The sequence below is a fragment of the Capricornis sumatraensis genome, chromosome 8 (assembly GCF_032405125.1).
Source record: "Capricornis sumatraensis isolate serow.1 chromosome 8, serow.2, whole genome shotgun sequence".
Lineage (NCBI taxonomy): Eukaryota > Metazoa > Chordata > Mammalia > Artiodactyla > Bovidae > Capricornis > Capricornis sumatraensis.
Window position 1 is genome coordinate 71,598,633 of NC_091076.1, and position 20,849 is coordinate 71,619,481.

Consider the following 20,849-nt stretch of genomic DNA (forward strand, 5'->3'; position numbering starts at 1 on the left):
AGAATGTATATTATGGGAGTGGGTTTGGTAGGCTCTTTCTACTGTTAAATTCTAATCCTGTTATCCTAAAATGTAAATTGTGGGTGTGGGTCTGGTAAAATTTTTACAACCTTGAGACATTCTTTTGATTTATTGTAATAACTAATTAAAAAAGGATATAATTCCCTTCAGTTCAGTTCAGTTCAGTCGCTCAGTGGTGTCCAACTCTTTGTGACCCCATGAATCGCAGCACGCCAGGCCTCCCTGTCCATCACCATCTCCCGCAGTTCACTCAGACTCACGTCCATCGAGTCCGTGACACCATCCAGCCATCTCATCCTCTGTCGTCCCCTTCTCCTCCTGCCCCCAATCCCTCCCAGCATCAGAGTCTTTTCCAATGAGTCAACTCTTCACATGAGGTGGCCAAAATACTGGAGCTTCAGCTTTAGCATCATTCCTTCCAAAGAAATCCCAGGGCTGAGCTCCTGCAGAATGGACTGGTTGGATCTCCTTGCAGTCCAAGGGACTCTCAAGAGTCTTCTCCAACACCACAGTTTAAATGCATCAATTCTTCGGCACTCAGCCTTCTTCACAGTCCAACTCTCACATCCATACATGACCACAGGAAAAACCATAGCCTTGACTAGACGGACCTTAGTCGGCAAAGTAATGTCTCTGCTTTTGAATATACTATCTAGGTTGGTCATAACTTTTCTTCCAAGGAGCAGGCGTCTTTTAATTTCATGGCTTCGATCACCATCTGCAGTGATTTTGGAGCCCCCCAAAATAAAGTCTGACACTGTTTCCACTGTTTCCCCATCTATTTCCCATGAAGTGATGGGACCGGATGCCATGATCTTCGATTTCTGAATGTTGAGCTTGAAGCCAACTTTTTCACTCTCCTCTTTCACTTTCATCAAGAGGCTTTTTAGCTCCTCTTCACTTTCTGCCATAAGGGTGGTGTCATCTGCATATCTGAGGTTATTGATATTTCTCCCGGCCATCTTGAGTCCAGCTTGTGTTTCTTCCAGCCCAGTGTTTCTCATGATGTACTCTGCATATAAGTTAAATAAGTAGGGTGACAATATACAGCCTTGACATACTCCTTTTCCTATTTGGAACCAGTCTGTTGTTCATGTCCAGTTCTAACTGTTGCTTCCTGACCTGCATACAGATTTCTCAAGAGGCAGTTTAGGTGGTCTGGTATTTCCATCTCTTTCAGAATTTTCCACAGTTTATTGTGATCCACACAGTCAAAGGCTTTGGCATAGTCAATAAAGCAGAAATAGATGTTTTTCTGGAACTCTCTTGCTTTTTCCATGATCCAGCAGATGTTGGCAATTTGATTTCTGGTTCCTCTGCCTTTTCTAAAACCAGCTTGAACATCAGGGAGTTCACGGTTCATGTATTGCTGAAGTCTGGCTTGGAGAATTTTGAGCATTACTTTACTAGCATGTGAGATGAGTGCAATTGTGCAGTAGTTTGAGCATTCTTTGGCATTGCCTTTCTTTGGAATTGGAATGAAAACGGACCTTTTCCAGTCCTGTGGCCACTGCTGAGTTTTCCAAACTTGCTGGCATATTGAGTGCAGCACTTTCACAGCATCGTCTTTCAGGATTTGAAACAGCTCAACTGGAATTCCATCACCTGCACTAGCTTTGTTTGTAGTGATGATTTCTAAGGCCCACTTGACTTCACATTCCAAGATGTCTGGCTCTAGATTAGTGATCACATTATCATGATTATCTGGGTCGTGAAGATCTTTTTTGTACAGTTCTTCCATGTATTCTTGCCACCTCTCCTTAATATCTTCTGCTTCTGTTAGGTCCAGACAATTTCTGTCCTTTATCGAGCCCATCTTTGCATGAAATGTTCCCTTGGTATCTCTAATTTTCTTGAAGAGATCTCTAGTCTTTCCCATTCTGTTGTTTTCCTCTATTTCTTTGCATTGATTGCTGAAGAAGGCTTTCTTATCTCTTCTTGCTATTCTTTGGAACTCTGCATTCAGATGCTTATATCTTTCCTTTTCTCCTTTGTTTTTCGCCTCTCTTCTTTTCACAGCTATTTGTAAGGCCTCCCCAGACAGCTATTTTGCTTTTTCACATTTCTTTGTCTTGGGGATGGTCTTGATCCCTGTCTCCTGTACAATGTCACGAACCTCATTCCATAGTTTATCAGGCACTCTATCTATCAGATCTAGGCCCTTAAATCTACTTCTCACTTCCACTGTATAAGGGATTTGACTTAGGTCATACCTGAATGGTCTAGCGGTTTTCCCTACTTTCTTCAATTTGAGTCTGAATTTTGTAATAAGGAGTTCATGATCTGAGCCACAGTCAGCTCCTGGTCTTGTTTTTTTTTGACTGTATAGAGCTTCTCCATCTTTGGCTGGAAAGAATATAATAAATCTGATTTCAGTGTTGACCATCTGGTGATGTCCATGTGTAGAGTCTTCTCTTGTGTTGTTGGAAGAGGGTGTTTGCTATGACCAGTGCATTTTCTTGGCAAAACTCTATTAGTCTTTGCCCTGCTTCATTCCGCATTCCAAGGCCAAATTTGCCTGTTACTCCAGGTGTTTCCTAACTTCCTACTTTTGCATTCCAGTCGTAAAGACTATTGAGTGGGGCACTCTCCTCCCCACTTCTGATGTCTATGTCAGAAGCTTTCTCTGCCCCTTTTCACTGTAATAAAACTTCTGCCACACAAGAGCCCTGAGTGGGCAAGCCTGGTCTCTGGTTCCAAAGCTAAATATTCAGAGATCACGAATCCAACATCGTTCACTGTAAGTGCTTGTATCCTATCAAATTCCTAGAAAATATTACTTACTTTCACAGAATTTTAAAAGAAAGATACAATATCATAGCTGTGATATGGAGAAATACAAGGAAAGATATAAGAAAATTAAATGTGCCATATTTCAATATATAATTGCTTGGCTACAACTTCACTGAAAGACATATGGAATAGTCAGACATTTGTTCCCAGTGGCTCAGATGATAAAAAAAATCCACCTGCAATGCAGGAGACCTGGGTTCAATCCCTAGGTTGGGAAGATCCCCTGGAGAAGGAAATAGTAACCCACTCCTATATTCTTGCCTAGAGAATCCCATGAACAGAGGAGCTGGGCGGGCTACAGTCCACGGGGTCACAAAGTATCGGACACAACTAAGTGACTAACATTTTTACTTCTTCATTTTCATAATGAATGTTTAGATATAAGAAAAGTAAAATTATGTACAATCAGTTATATTCCTTGTATTTGACATTTTGAAATAAGAGCAAAATAAATGGATTTGTATATACATGTAGAATCCCCATGCACAGAAAAACTACAAATGTAGACTAACACGGGAATATTATATTGGAGCTCAGGTATAATTTATAATATTATTTTCCATTATATAATTTTCTAAAATGCTGACCAACTCTTGGCAAAGTTCCAAATGAAGCAAAAGACAATTCTCAAATTTTGATAGTAGTTACATTCTTGGAAAATTCAACAGCAAAAAATATACTGTGTGTTTATATGTAAAATAGAATAGATTTCACATTTAAAATTATTCTAAGCAATTTTTTTTAATCTACTTGAATGTCTGGCAGGAGGAGTAAAGTCTTTACTGTGCAGGAATTGCACTCACTCCTCGGGTTTTCTTATTTAAACCAATGACTTCATTGACTCTCAATCATATTTCCATCCCAAATCTGCCACCTGAGTTCTACATACTATTTGAAAAGATCTGCAAGATGAGTGGTGAAGCAAAAAAAAAAAAAAAACAACTTGCAAGTTGCAGATCAATATGATAATATTTATGCATAGAGAATCAAAAGATATATGTGTATATATACATTTTGTTGCTGCTGCTGTTTAGTCGCTAAGTCCTGTCTGACTTTTTGCAACCCCATGGACTGTAGCCCACTGGGCTCCTCTGTTCAAGGGATTCTCCAGGCAAGAATACTGGAGTGGGTAGCCATTCCCTTCTCCAGGGGATCTTCCCAGCCCAGGGATTGAACTAAAGCAGATTCTTTACTGTCTGAGCCATCAGGGAAACCCCATGTATTTTCATATGTGTGTGTGTGTGTGTGTGTGTATTTGTGTGTGTGTGTATATATGTTTACTGACCAAGTTCTGTACAAAGCTATGGTTTTTCCAGTAGTCATGTATGGATGGGAGAAGGAGATGGCACCCCACTCCAGTGCTCTTGCCTGAAAAATCCCATGGATGGAGGAGCCTGGTACGCTGCAGTCCATGGGGTCGCTAAGAGTCAGACAGGACTGAGCAACTTCACTTTCACTTTTCACTTTCATGCACTGGAGAAGGAAATGGCAACCCACTCCAGTGTTCTTGCCTGGAGGATCCCTGGTGGGCTGCCGTCTATGGGGTTGCACAGAGTCAGACACAACTGAAGCGACTTAGCAGCAGCAGCGGCAGCATGTATGGATGTGAGAGTTGGACTGTAAAAAAGGCTGAATACTGAATAATTGATGCTTTTAAATTGTGGTGTTAGAGAAGACTCTTGAGAGTCCCTTGGACAGCAAGGAGATCAAACCAGTCAATCCTCAGGGAAATCAGTCCTGAATTAAAAGGACTGATGCTGAAGCTGAAGTTCCAATACTGTGGCCACCCAATGCTAAGAGCTGACTAGTTAGAAAAGACCCTGATGCTGGGATAGATTGAAGGCAGGAGAAGAAGGGGTTGATAGAGGATGAGATGGTTGGATGGCATCACTGACTCAATGGACATGAATTTGAGCAGGCTCCAGGAGATGATGAAGGACAGGGAACCCTGGCGTACTGCAGTCCATAGGGTCGCAGAGTCAGACACAACTGAGCGACCAAGTACACACACACATATATGAAAATACATAGAAAAGTTGCTGAAAGGGTGACAACAAACCATTGACAGTGGTTTCTAGTAGAGCAGAGGGGAGGGAGAGTGCTGGGGTGGCGGGGGAGGGAAAATGGCCCATTTTCAGGTTTTCCTGCTTATATTTCCTACTTGTATTATTTGAATCTCTTACCAAAAGAACATATTCATATATTATTTATTTAATTAAAAAAACATTAAATACAAAATAAAGTCTTTAAAAAGCATTTACGTTTTAGGACCTTCTAGCATAAACCAACACAGATATTTTTGTAGTCTTTTATACTGTTGATGTGCCTGTTTATTTCTGCTTTATCTTGACACGATCATTAAAAATGTAGGCATGCTCTTAAATGTTTGAGTTCCTTGGCTAAATAGAAGCCAGGAAAAATTATAATCTTGTAGTAATTGGAATGTCACCCAACTATATATCATTCAATTATAAATATTGATTGGCATCAATAATTTTATGTTCTTTTGGAGTACTATAATATGAATATAAAATGTGAATGTGTTACAACCAAACTAACTATCAAATAACTTCTGTTCAATAATTAGAAACATGCTGTCTACCAGCAGATATTGCTGACTCAATGAAACCAAGATTGAACAAAACAGAATTTATACAAGTAAGCAGTTACATTATTCATTATTTGAATCAAATTATTTTGCAGGTCTCAATCATCTTTTGGTGGATGTCATACATACAGTAACTTAGAATTAAATAAATGAAAGCATAATAGCTAATTTGGGGCTTCCGAGGTGGTACTAGTGGTAAAGAACCACCTGCCAATGCAGGAGATGTAGGAGATGCAGGTTCGATCCCTGGGTCAGGAAGGTCCCCTGGAGGAGAGCATGGCAATCCACTCCGGTATTCTTGTCTGGAGAGTCCCATGGAGAGAGGAGCCCGGCAGGCTGCAGTCCATAGGGTTGCACAGAGTCAGACACAACTGAAGCAACTTCGCGGGCAGGCAAGCAATAGCTTATTTTATCAATTCTCAGATGTATACTTTAAAATATTTCACTTCAGTTCAGTTGCTCAGTCACGTCCAACTCTTTGCGACCCCATGGACTGTAGCCCACCAGGCTGCTCTGTCTATCACCAACACCCAGAGCTTGCTTAAACTCATGTTCATTGAGCCGGTGATGCCATCCAACCACCTCATCCTCTGTTGTCCCCTTCCCCTCCTGCCCTCAATCTTTCCCAGCATCAGTGTCTTTTCCGATGAGTCAGTTCTTTGCATCATGTGGCCAAAATATTGGAGTTTCAGCTTCAGCATCAGTCCTTCCAATGAATATTCAGGACTGATTTCCTTTTGGATTCAATGGTTTTATCTCCCTGCATTCCAGAGGACTCTCATGAGTCTTCTCCAACACCACAGTTCAAAAGCATCAATTCTTTGGCCCTCAGCTTTCTTTATGGTCCAACTCTCACATCCATACATGACTATTGGAAAAACCATAGCTTTGACTAGACAGACCTTTGTTGGCAAAGTAATGTCTCTGCTTTTTAGGTTGCTGTCTAGGTTTATCATAGCTTTCCCTCCAAGGAGCAAGTGTCTTAATTTCATGGCTGCAGTCACCATCTGCAGAGATTTTGGAGCCCAAGAGAATAAAGTCTGTCACTGTTTCCATTGTTTCCCCATCTATTTGCCATTAAGTGATTGCTGGGGCTCCTGCTAAGTTGCTTCAGTCATGTCTGACTCTGTGCGACCCCATAAACGGCAGCCCACCAGGCTCCCCCATCTCTGCGATTCTCCAGGCAAGAACACTGGAGTGGGTTGCCATCTAATAAGTGATTAAATTAAATTAAATCAGCAACTCCTGGAAACTTCAGCAATTCTTATTCCTAATTTTATAGATGAAGATACTGAGGTTCAGAAAGGTTAAGTAACTTGTACAAGGTCTCACAGTGAGTGGAGCTGGAGAAATTAGTATTCAGGCCGTTTGCTTCAAAGTCAACACAAAATTACACTTGATAAATTATGATTTTATTGTAGTGGAATAAGCAAAAGAAGTGGTTTAATGGTACCAGGGTCCTATTTCTTCAGCCTGCTTTTATATTTTTTCATGACTTCCCTCTAATTCCCCTTGTTTTTCTGAGTACCAGAGTCAAGGTAACTTTCTCCTCCACTCCTTCACCCTTGCTTCATGGACAGTGATGACTGTGCACTAAATAATTTCAAGATTCTGTATGAAGGATTTCTGGAACCCTTGAAATGATTATCATGTAGACAAGAACTTGGCCATCCTGTCTCTATTATGTTCTGATTTCTTAGATTCTGTATTTGAGTATTTGGTGTCCATTAGTCACAGGCCAAACTAATGGCCAAAATTGTTTATATATTCTCTGTGATCCAAAGCACATACTCTGAACCACCTACTGGTTTAAACCTCACTCACCAAACCAGTATTTCCCCTGCCTCAAATCAACCCAGGACCAGATGCCAGATAACTGGGGACAGCTCCTGTGCCCCAAAGTCTACTGGGATTATTCAAATTGCCAGTCCTAAACTGTTTACCCTGCCCTGCCTTATCTTTCCTCAGCAAACTCCAATAAAGACTCTGTTCTGGACCAAGGGGGATGGTGGAATTAATAGAGAGGTTGGGATTGACATATATACACTATTGATATTATGTATAAATAGATAACTAATGAGAATCTATGGACTTCTCTGGTGGCTCAGGGGTAAAAAAATCTGCCTGCCTATGCAGGAGACGTGGGTTTGATCCCTCGGTTGGAAAAATCCCCTGGAGAGGGAAATGGGAAACCAATGCAGTCTTCTTGCCTGGGAAATTCCACAGACAGAGGAGCCTGGTGGACTACAATCCATAGAGTCGCAAAAGAGTTAGACATGACTTAGCAACTAAAAACAAAACAAAATATTCCTTCGTATGGACAGAGCGCACTTTATCCATTCATCAGTTGGGCTGTTTTTACTTTTTTTACTATTGTAAATAATGCTGCTATAAACATTTGTGAATATATTTTCCTGTGAGCATATGTCTCAGTTCCCTTAGGTATATACCTAGGAGTGGAATTGCTGGTTCATATACCAACTCTATGATTAACCTTTTAAGGAACTGCCAGACTGCTTTCCACAGTGGCTGCCTGCCCTGTTTTACATTCCCATAGTGAACTCCACATCCTTGGCAACACCTGTTATTCTCTGTTTTGTTTTTTTTGTTTGCTTTGTTTCATCGTTTTGTTTTTTAACTATAGCCACCCTGTGAGGGTAAAGTGGTAGCTCACGGTGCTTTTGAAATCCTAAATGGCTCTGATGGCTAAAATGACACCAAGCATCTTTTCAAGTATTGGAGACTTGCATATCTTCTTTGGAGAAATGTCTACTTATACCCTTTGACCGTTTTAAAATTGGGTTATTTGTCTTTATTATCGGGTTATTACGGAGAAGGCAATGGCACCCCCACTCCAGTACTCTTGCCTGGAAAATCCCATGGACGGAGGAGCCTGGTAGGCTGCAGTCCATGGGGTCGTTACTAGTCGGACACGACTGAGCGACTTCACTTTCACTTTTCACTTTCATACATTGGAGAAGGAAATGGCAACCCACTCCAGTGTTCTTGCCTGGAGAATCCCAGGGACGGGGGAGCCTGGTGGGCCGCCATCTATGGGGTCGCACAGAGTTGGGCACGACTGAAGCGACTTAGCAGCAGCAGCAGCAGCAGCATTGGGTTATTAAAGCTTTAATATTGTCTATATATTTTATATAATCCAGATATATTTGACAATCCCTTGTCAAGTATATTTTAGAAATATTTTCTTCTATTCTGCTGGTTATCTTTTCATTTTCTCTTCTTTTTTAAAAAGTTAGTCTCGTGTCCTCACTGTTGCATGTAGGAATTTAGTTCCCAGACCAGGGATCAAACCTGCGCCCTGCAGTAGAAGCACAGAAAGTTCTAACCTCTGGCTTGCCAGGGATGTCCCTCCTTTCATTTTCTTGATGATGTCCTTCAAAGCACAAAATTTTTAGTTTTGATGAAGTCCAATTTGTCTATTTTTTTCTTTTGTTGCTTTTGCTTTTGATGTTATATCCAAGAAACTATTGCCTAATTAAAGATCATAAAGATAGGCTCATATATTTTAGAGTTTTAACTAATATATACGTCTATTTAAATGTCTGATCCTTTGAGTTCGTTTTTGTGTATGGTGTGAAGTAACAAAACTTTTTAAGTATTTGATAACTTAAAAAGGCAAAAAATAAATTAAGGTATGAAGAAGCTGTTATACTGTTCTATATATAATAAGATATTATTTAATATAATGTCTGTTATGTAATAAGACATTTTACAACCATATACAGAACTTCAGTCCCTACAGTTACCCTGATTTAGTTTTCAAAGAATATTGATCAGACTTTATCAGAAATAGGCCACCAAGAAAACTTTGTAAGTTTCAAAAACTAGAAATCTGATGTTATATTTTCTTGAAAGTGAAAGCCTTTCAGTCATGTCCGATTCTTTGGGACCCCATGGACTATACAGTCTATGGAATTCTCCAGCCAGAACGCTGGAGTGGTTAGCCATTCCCTTCTCCAGGGGATCTTCCCAACTCAGGGATCTAACCCAGGTCTCCCACATTGCGAGCGATTCTTTATCAGCCGAGCCACCAGGGAAGACCAAGAATACTGGAATGGGTAGCCTGTCCCTTCTCCAGCAGATCTTCCTGACCCAGGAATCAACCCAGGGTCTCTTGCATTGCAGGCAGATTCTTTACCAGCTGAGCTACCAGGGAAGCCCATTTGTTATGTAATAAAACTGGGAAATAAACAGTTTTAAAATTATGTAAGCCCAACCATTTTGAAATTTAAAAATACTTTATTTAGTAATTATTGGGTCAAGATCTTACATCTAATTGTATGGAATGCTACTAAATATTTACTCAGTTGAGAAATTATAGTCTTAAAACTTTTAAAAAATATAGTAGGGTGAAGAATTTTAAAAGCACAGATAAATATAAAAATAGAATAACAATGTATATATTCCCATAACCTATTAATAGGATTAATTCTTAATAACACCATGGAATACTTTTTTAAGGAAAAATTACTTGATTTTGTAAAAATTATCATGACTAAACAAAAAGTATTCAAACAACTCGTAAAACTGAAAAGATGAGGATTTGAAATTTTTCATAAATTTCTTTTTAAAAATATTTATGTATTTATTTGGCTGCACTGGGTCTTGATTGCAGCATGTGAGCTCTTAGTTGTAGCATGCAGGATCTAGTTCCTCAAGCAGGGATCAAACCTGAGCCCCCTGCATTAGGAACACAGAGTCTTAGCCACTGGACCACCAGGGAAGTCCCTATAATTAATTTCTTACCCAGAAATAACCATTGTTAGTCTTAGATGAACATCATTTAAAACAGCTTTATATTTTTTGTCTCAGTAAATAGAGGTGTATATAATGTCTCAGTAAATAGAGGGACATATAATGTGGATGTCATAAATTTTGTTATAAAATTTTAATTACTTTAAATAAAAAGTATTTAATTATACTTGATTCCAACAGAGGAAAGAGAAACTAAAGTATAAATAAGAGAATTATTGAAATTGGACATATCATCAGAAAAATTATTCTAAAATCACTCTAAGAAAAGGCAATATGATGAAGATCAGGAAAGGTTACAGTCATTTTTTAAATCACATATTTCAATTACATACAATAACAGTTGACACACTACTATAAAAGGTGAAGGGTTTAATATTTCCTCATGTCTTCCTATCTTTTTTTCTTTTTATGTTCCCCAAGTTTAGTTTAGTTTTTTCTCTTGGCTGTGCCCCTCAGCTTGTAGGATCTTTAGTTCCCTGATCTGATGTTGAACCCAGGCCCCAGCAGTGAAAGCACCAAGTCCTAACTGCTGAACTCTCAGGGAATTCCCCCAAGTTATTTTATCCAGATTTACATTATTTACTTTTTTTTCCTGTAATTATAGTTCCGATAGTTGATTAATCTTAGTCTAATATTTAAATGGATTTAAGGTTCACCTCCTGTCTTTTTACAATGGTTTTTCTATTCCTGAGTTATTTATTTTTATTTATCTCTTAATTGGCTAAATTTCTTGCAAAGTTGTTTTCAGGAAGGTCACAAGGGTGCTGTATTTTCTGACTTCTTTTACGTTGAAAATGCCTGCATATTGCCTCTGAAACTGTATTTTGAATGAATATACTGTATTTGGATCACCTTTTCCTTCCACCTCAAAACAATATAGACATTGCTTAATTATTTTGTGGTATTGGATGTTGTGAAGTCTGATGTCAGTTTTATTTCCTCCCTTCATTCATTTAAATTAATTCAACAATATGTACATATACACATACATACATATCATACATGAATACATATATGTATATAACCATATATGATATTTGTCTGTTTGTGTGTATATGTATATATGTATGTAAGTCCACACAATTAAAGGAGAAAATGGGTAAGGGTGGAATATATATATATATGTGCTGTGCTTAGTTGCTCAGTCGTGTCCGACTCTGCAATCCCATGGATTGTAGCCCACCAGGCTCCTCTGTCCATAGGGATTCTCCAGTCAAGAGTACTGGAGTGGGTTGCTATGCCGTTTTCCAGGGGATCTTCCCAACCAGGGATTGAACCCAGGTCTCCTGCATTGCAGGAGGATTCCTTACCCTCTGAGCCACCAGGGAAGTCATTATATATATGTATGTATATACACACACACTTAATAGTAACTTTCAGCATTCTATGTAATACCTTTGTAGATGTATATATCTATATATATGTGTGTGCATATGTATATGTGTGTTTATATAAATAAAATATTTTTTAATGAGTGGTTTGGGCTAATAATAACAGTTTTTCTGACATTTCCCACCTTCTCCTAAAATGCAAGTAGCACATCTTAAGGTGCTTTATTTAGAGTGAAGAGCTATTACATCAACAGAAACCAAGGAAGTGTTTCTTATATAAAATATTGGATATATTTAATTATATGATCAATAAATCACTAAGACATGACATCAGACAAAGAAGTAGTGTTTAGAACACCTAAATTTTAAAAAATTTATCTAAATTTTTTAAAATTTATTTTTTATTGAGGTAACTTTAGTTTATAAGGTTCATGTATAACATGGATGGAATATATGCTTTTAAAGAGGTGTGTTTTAAACTTATTCTGCCAGCATTCAATGAAACTAAAACAAAATGGAATTATACATGTCGGCTATTACACACAGCGCCACCCAGTGGCGATACTATGCCATGCAGTTGCCCCTCTAATTGTTTTAATGAGCAGCGTAATTTGCCTTCAGGTTGCAGCATGTTTGGAAAAAATAAGAGTCACTGAGTAATAATTACTGATAATATAGAGAAAAAGACAAATGGAGAGAATGAATGGCCACATATACTTCCATATTCACATCATTTTTCTAGCATTTCTGTTTTCTGGTGGGTAAATGAACAGATGATAATCTTTTTGTTGACTATAACCTCTCTTTTCATCTATTTCATTTTATTCATCATTTCATCATTTTCATTTTATTCCAGTAAGTGAAGACCAAAAATAGCTATTTTAGAATATTTACTTCTAGTTTCTTACTTCTTAAGTATATACTATTTACTCTCTGTGCTAGAACAGAGCTCAAAGTTCGAGTTGTATTTCTTACACTTAAGGATCAAATAATGCATTGTTGTATGGGAGTGTGCCTGTGGGTATAGGCAGGCATTTATGTCCATGTGTGTATGTGTGCGCGCATGTGCATACATACACTGGATGAAGCCAGAGTAGGGTACAGGGAATGAAAGAATCAAAATAGAAGCAAGTTAAGGATGTGCATGCGTGCTCAGTTGTGTCTGACTCTGCGGCCCATGGACTGTAGCCCACCAGGCTCCTCTGCCCATGGCATTTCCCAGACAGGAATGGGTTGCCATTTCCTCCTCCAGGGGATCTTTCTGACCCAGGGATCAAACCTGAGTCTCCTGCATGGCAGGTGGATTCTTTACCTGCTGAGCCCTTGGGGAAGTCTCCAAGTTAAGAACACATGCCACAAAAAGACAATTACAAAGCAATGAACAGGTGCAAAACATTGTGAGTTATACTACTATGTTTTTATTATGGTGCTGAGGCATGCACAGTAGAATAAAAATGAGACTTCAGTGGACCAGGATTCGTGTAGGAAAGTTTTCTAGTGTCCATGAGTTTTAAATTTCTTCTACTTAAGTATCTCCACCTTGTAGCTCCTTACTTTAGAAAGAACACTAAGAACAATGCTTTAAATGTTTATTTATTGACAAGAATGATTTCTTTTGAATTTTTATTTTCTATTGGAGTATAGTTGATTAACAATGCTGTGTTAGTTTCAGGTGTGCAGCAAAGTGATTGGGTTTTACATATACATGTGTCTATTCTTTTTCAAGTTCTTTTCCCATTTACGTTGCTACATATACATAATATTGAACAGAGTTCCCTGTGGCATACAGTAGGTCCTTGTTGGGTTACCCATTTTAAATATAGCAGTGTGTACATTGACAGGAACAATTTTAAATGTAAAATGTGCTAGTTTATTTGAGATTGTTTTGATTATAAATAGAATATTTAGACTCATAAGAAATATATTTTGGGAGAGTGTCAAGTTCATTTTAAATTCTCAGAGCACTCTGGCTCCATGAGACAACTCTTCCTAGGAGGCAAAAGTTAACATTTGCATCATTTTTACAGTGAGTTGTTCAAGTAGGTATTTTGCTCCCTATACAAATTTTAAAAGGAACAGTCGTGTTTTTTTTTTAATTTATTGGAGTATAAAGTTATTTCACAGCACTGTGCTAGTTTCTGCCATACAGCAAAGTGAATCAGCCATATATATACACATGTCCCCTCCCTCCTGGATGTCCCTCTCATCTAGGTCACCAGGGAGCATCAAATAGAGCTGCCCATGCTATAGAGCAGGCTCTCACTAGTGATTTATTGCATTCATAGCAGTGTACACGTGTCAATCCCAGTCTCCCAGTTCATCCCACCCTCCTCCTCCGCTGGGTATCCCTACACTTGTTCTCTATGTCTGAGTCTCTGTTTCTGCTATGCAAATAGGTTCATCAGTACCATTTTTCTAGATTCCACATGCTGTATGAACCCACCACTTCTTCAATGATAGACAGCATATATACTGTGTATTTCAATATTCTCTGGTTCTTGTTTGCAGACATTTCTGAAGTGTTATTTACTACCAAAGCTTACAAATACAGTTTGGAAGTTAATACCTAACATAGTTTCCAAACACAGTTTCTTACTGTTGCTCTCAGGTCACCCACTTCATGAACTCCCCTGTATGTCTATAATTAAATGTGTGAATCCCAAGGCTGTAGAATGTAACGATAACTGCTGCTGCTGCTGCTAAGTCGCTTCAGTTGTGTCCGACTTTGTGCGACCCCAGAGACGGCAGCCCACCAGGCTCCGCCGTCCCTGGGATTCTCCAGGCAAGAACACTGGAGTGAGTTCCCATTTCCTTCTCCAAGGCATGAAAGTGAAAAGTGAAAGTGAAGTCACTCAATTGTGTCCGACTCTTGGTGACTCCATGGACCACAGCCTACCAGACTCCTCCCAAACGTGACATTTACCTCATCCTCAACGTTGTGATTTTCCTGTCAGAAATGAAAAGCCTAGAATTCATTATGTTGGGATCCAGTACATGCAGATAACGTGACTGAGCACAGGTCAAATGTCTGACAGCTCACAAAGTGATTAAACAAAGGGTATTAGTAGTTAATCATATTCTTAAGTTCATCTAAGCAATTATGTAAGGATTTATGGATATTAATTGATTCATTCCTTGGGAGGATGTAAAAACACAGAGGCTACGATATGTTTTCACTTTTTTGTTTTTACAAGAGACCCTGGCAGAATGCTGTAATTGTTCTATTTGGAATTTGGTATGTAGTTCAGTTGGCCTCTGGTAGTCTTTCATGTCATATAGCCCAGGCTTACAGAACATGCTCATTCAGAAAACCCATAGGCTATAAATCTAGAATGTTTAAATGTGTCTTGGAGGAACAGTTAAACTAATTCTTGACTTGATAGCATTCCCACAGCCAGAAAACGCATATGGCTTTGAGGTCAGTTCCCAAAAGCTTAATCCAAAACAAGATGAATCTTTTTTTTTTCTCTCTATTTTTGGCCATGCATAGCATGATGGATGGAGAAGGCAATGGCACCCCACTCCAGTACTTTTGCCTGGAAAATCCCATGGACGGAGGAGCCTGGTAGGCTGCAGTCCATGGGGTCGCTAGAGTCGGACACGACTGAGCGACTTTACTTTCACTTTTCACTTTCATGCATTGGAGAAGGAAATGGCAACCCACTCCAGTGTTCTTGCCTGGAGAATCCCAGGGACGGGCAAGCCTAGTGGGCTGCTGTCTATGGGGTCATACAGCGTCGGACACGACTGAAGTGACTCAGCAGCAGCAGCAGCATGATGGATCTTAGTCCCTGACCAGGGATCAAACCTGTATCCCCCCATGGACCACCAGCAAAGTCCCAGCAAGAGGAATATTTTCATGAATCAGTAATTTTTATTTCAGCTTTAGAAGAGAGAGCCACAATATTGCCAGAAAATATCAATTATTCAGTAATTCTACCTTACCAATAATTTAGAAAAGTGTCTACTATTCAAGAAAAATTGACTGAGGACTGAACAATAGGATCTTAGAATACTGGTATAATTAGAACCAGTTTCCCCAGACCATCTAGTTCAAACTTCAGTGAGTTTGAGCAAAAGAATCACTGAGAAAACTTCTAAAAACATAGATTTTAGGTCTCACCCCAGAGTTTCTGATTCAGTAGGTTTGGAGTAGGGCCCCCAAATTTTCAATTCTAATAAGTTCTCAAGGGACCACACTTTGAGAACCACTGATCTCATTGGATTTTTCTTTTTAAAATGTGAATGTCAGCTGAGAGGACTTTTATTTTATAAAGAAAACCTTCTCCATCAATTTCTTTACCTAGTTCAAAATGAAACGAGACTTCAGGGAACTTAATGCATGAAATACCTATGCTTCATTTATATAAAGGAGCCTCTCCATGACCCAGTGAAACAGCTCCTATGGTAGCTATTAAGGAACAAATTAGGGAACTGTAAAGTCCAGTGACTCCTTCAAGGTGATGGTTGTTGTTTAGTCACTAAGTCGTGTCGGACTCTTTTGCGACCCCATGGACTGTAGCCTACCAGTCTCCTCTGTCCATGGGATTTTCTAGGCAAGAATACTAGAATGGGTTGCCATTTCCTTCTCTAGGGTATCTTCCCTCATCCTAGGTTACTCAGCCAGTAAATATAGGAACTGAGCTTTGAACCCAGACAAAATGTGAAGTCTTAACCTGTACACTACTCTGCTTCCCAAGGCAACCAATGAGAACTTAATTGTGCTCATTAACCCATCAAGAAGCTGTTAAGGAAATGAAATATTTAGAAAAGCTCCTTTGCTCTGCTTTAAGTTTTCCTCTTTTGATCTCAAAGCCAGTTGAAGGATGGTTTATGGTTCACTAATATGGATTCAAGTCATATTTCTTACATAATCCATCCTAACTTTGCCTAGATGATATTAAAGAGGAAATGAAATGTGGAAATCTAGCTATGGAAGCAGGGTCATTCTGTACAAATTTGGCTACCTCTTTGCTTGGGGCAGAGAAAGAAGTGGGTTAACACTTAAAGAGGATCCCACTGAGAAACTCACTGAGATACTTATAGTCACGGATAGAACAAGATTGTAATGCTCCTGATCTATCAAATTATCAGAAATCTGTAAAGTAATACACATTGATGTTGAGGCTGAGGAGAAACGACCACTCATAAATTAGTTGTGGGAGTGTAAAAGGTGAGAGTGAAAAAGGATATACAAGCCTGATGTCAAAACCCACCAAAAAATACAGAAGCTTTTACCTTCTTTTTATTAATAAATAGTTATTTGTTTGACTGCTCTGGGTCTTGGTTGTAGCACACAGGATCTTTAGCTGCGGCATGTGAGCTCTTATTTGCTGCCTGTGGGATCTGTTTCCTTGATCACAGACTGAACCCAGGCTCCCTGCATTGGGAACTTGGAGTCTTAGCCACTGGACTACCAGGGAAGACCCCAGATGCATTTACCTTCTAAGCGAAAAATCTCTCGTCTGGGATTATATTCACCAGGCCTCAAGAGGTATAACCTAAGAGCAAAGGAAAAAACAAATCATAGACAAAGGATTTGTTATCATCATTTAGTTTCTAAGTTGTGCTTGATTCTTTGCGACCCCATGGACTGTACCCCACCAGTCCTATGTCCATGAGATTTTCCAGGCAAGAATGCCAGAGTGGGTTGCCATGCCCTCCTCTGGGGGATCTTCCCAGCCCAGGGATTGAACCCATGTCTCCTTCATCTTCTGCATTGACAGGTGGATTCTTTACCTCCGAGCCACCTGGGAAGCCGTCCCCGTCCCTTGCACGCCAGTAATTAAATGTAGCCAGCCTTGGAAAACGAAAACACATGCTCTTATATCCCCCACATCAAAAGAAAAACTGCATTCCATTTGAAGAACTATTCATTTACTGGCCACATTTTATGACTGCTGCTGTTTCATACCGTGAGGTTAACAGCTGCTCCCATATAAGACTGATGTGACCTAGAGGGAAATTGTTCCAACTGTGTGTACCGGTCTATGGTGTATGTAACTGCTCTATGGTGTTGGGGACTGTATTCATCCCCTCTCTCTGCAACACAGCCAAAGAACAGCATTAAGTTGAAAACGCTTTATCTAAGTGACAGCAGATGATATGGAAAAAATTGCAGCCAATAATTGCACGCACATCAATGGAATCCTTGGGGGAAAAAATCCAAGTGAAGAACATGGTTTTTAATCAATCACTTATCCTCTTTTTCTCCACAGCTCATCTCTTTCCACATTGCAGGCTTTAAAAGTGAAACATTTGAGAAGCTCCTTAAGCACCTTTGCCATTGTGCGGATGAATTCAGGGAGGTCATAAAAACTGACATGCGGAGACAGATGTTTGCTGAGCTCTTCCTGCATTGTGACCGTGGGAAGGTAGGAGAAGCCTCTTAAAGTAGTGCTTCTCACACTATCTGTTGTGAAGGACCAGTCTTTAGGTTGTTGATGTTGATATTTTTAATATGTAGACTGATAATGAAAATGGATTACTAACAGGGAAAAAGGAAATAAAAATACAATCCAAACATATTCTAATCTAAGAGCTATTAACAAACACAGGGAAGTAAATTACTGATTTATGTTTAATTTTTTTTGTTTTACCAGTTCCTACAATTTCTCTTGGTTTTCCCTTTGACTTTTTTTAAAAAGATTTTTTTGATGTGAACCATTTTTTTGTAAGTCTTTATTGAATTTATTGCAACATGGCTTCTGTTTTATGTTTTGCTTTTTGGCTGCAAGACATGTGAGATCTTTAGTTCCCCAACCAGGGATCAAACCTGCACCCCCTGCATTGGAAGGCAAAGTCCTAACCACTGGGCAATCAGGGAAGTCCCTTCTTTTCAACTTTAATAAATAGCTACTGATTAAAAAAAAAATACAGTCCACATTGTGTTACTACCAGATTCAAATCTGATTTATTATCAGTTACTTTCTCAAGTTGCTATAGCATTTTCTAGATGCTATTCTCAATTCCTACCTTTCTTATCACACACAGACTGGTACCAGCTTGCAGACTACATCTTGAGTGGCACTTCATATGATTTATAACTTGTCTCTAAGTTTCTTTCCCATTTTTAAGAGTGGGTTGCTTAGGATTTTTTTTTTTTTTGCTTAGGATTGTCTATGCTAGTGTCTTCCTAGAGCTGCTTTTCTCTTTGGGGAATAGAAAGCCTACCACATTTTATTCTGCTTCTTAAAAACAAGAAAGGTTTATATCAAAAAGTATTTCTAGGAATAAGATTTGAAAGTGAAAGTCACTCAGTCATGTCTGACTCTTTGTGACCCCATGGACTGTAGTCCATGGAATTCTCCAGGCCAGAATACTGGGGTGAGTAGCCTTTTCCTTCTCCAGGGAATCTTCCCAACTCAGGGATTGAATCCAGGTCTCCTACATTGCAGGTGCATTCTTTACCAGCTGAGCCACAAGGGAAGCCCAAGAGTATTGGTGTGGGTAGCCTATCCCTTCTCCAGGGGATTTTCCTGACTTAGGAACTGAACTGGGGTCTCCTGCCTTGTAGGCAGATTCTTTACCAACTGAGCCATCAGGGAATTTAGGAATGCACTATTGTGCCAGGACACCAAATGAATTTCCAAAAATAGATTCCAACTTTACTGAAATATATTTGTTTATGAACATTATGCTTATTTGTTTGTATCCCCATATTCCTGAAAAGATTTTACAAAGCTTATGTTATTCAGTCACTTAGTCATGTCTGACTCTTTGTGACCCCATGGACTGCAGCCCGCAAGGCTTCCCTGTCCTTCACCATCTCCTGGAGCTTGCTTAAACTCATGTCCATTGAGTCAGTGATGCCATCCAACCATCTTGTCCTCTGTCATCCACTTTTCCTCCTGCCTTCCATCTTTCCCAGCATCAGGGTCTTTTCTAATGAGTCAGCTCTTCGCATCAGGTGGTCAGAGTACTGGAGCTTCAGCTTCAGCATCAGTCCTTATAAGGAAGCTTAGATTTTTAAAAGTAGGATGAAAGAAGAAAAAGAGGATACTATATGAAGTTGGGAACAAAGCTGTAAATGCATACCCTAATGACCTAAATATTTGTTCTGGATTGTCTGAAGATCTGAATGTAACCTCCTAGTAGTGAAAGTGAAATATGACATATTATTGATTATATGACACAATAGTGTGTGAAACACACTATTGACAGTGTTTTAAGATAAGTATGACCTGGAGCTAAGAAGGTGCAGAAATTTGGGTATAAAAAGTATAGTTACGAGTTTCAATATTCCATCACATAAAAGTTTCAAATCTCATGTAACAGCTGATTGCCAACTTTCTGCTTAGGTAGGGTTTTTGGATCGTCAGAGGACATTGGCCTTGCTGGAAACATTCTATGACCGAAGTTCAAAAGTGCTCAAAGGTATACTCCGAAACCCAAGACAATGTAAGTGCCACCCAGAGGGAGTATGCTCAATCTGGAGTGAAGCAGTACATGGATGTGATAAAACAACATCATTCTATTACCATGGAATCCCTCCATATACCACCTCCCTTAGATCATGATGGCTATATCTAGTTGTTCATGCCCTACAATGGTAATTACCATTAGCATCTAGTTGAACTAGATGTGTTTTTTACTACTGTGCAATACTAAAAGTTGTTAAGTCAGAACTGAGCTAGAATTCCAGTGAAGGGATGCTTTAGTGACAACCTGAATGTTTTGGAAATTAAGTTAGTAATGGTAATTCCAGTTTTAATGTGCAATTAGAATTCTAAGATTTCTAAGAAAATTGTTTTTTTCTACCAAGCATTTTTTGATTGAAATAAAATTGATGTACAATATTATGTTAGTTTCAAATGTACACAATGATTTGGCATTTTTATATGATAGGAAATAATCACCATGATGAATCTGGTAGCATTCTGTCCCCCTACAAAGTTATTATGATTGACCATATTCCTTATGCTGTATATTATTTATTATTTAGTAATATGACTTATTTATTATATAACTAGAGGTTTGCATGTCTTAATTCCCTTCAACTGTTTCATGCATACCTCAAACCCCCTTCCTTCTGGCAACTACCCATTTGTTCTCTGTATCTATGAGTCAATTTTTGTCTTGTTTTATTTTTTTGTTTTAAAAATGTAAGTTAGATCATATGTTATTTGTCTTTCTCTGGCCACCTTATTTGACTTAGCATAATACCCTCCTGTGTTGTCAAAAATGGCAGGGTTTGAGGTAGAAGACATTTGCTCTTTCCTCAGCCCTATGCTATGCTTATTGTGGAGGACTAAGAGGAGAGGATAAATTCTATTTGCCTTGAAAGTCTAAGCTACTCTTCAAGCATCAAAAGAAGAAAT

The 20,849-nt window shown here is 39.0% G+C and overlaps 1 protein-coding gene across 1 annotated transcript in view; it reads left to right on the plus strand.

Annotated features, from left to right (window-relative positions):
* Window positions 1-20,849, plus strand: part of EFCAB5 (EF-hand calcium binding domain 5) — a 94,462-nt gene that overhangs the window by 37,080 nt on the left and 36,533 nt on the right. The window contains exons 5-7 of the mRNA XM_068977428.1: window positions 5,402-5,472; window positions 17,748-17,903; window positions 19,830-19,929. Coding sequence (XP_068833529.1) covers window positions 5,402-5,472; window positions 17,748-17,903; window positions 19,830-19,929 — 327 coding nt within the window. The remainder of the gene's footprint in view (window positions 1-5,401; window positions 5,473-17,747; window positions 17,904-19,829; window positions 19,930-20,849) is intronic.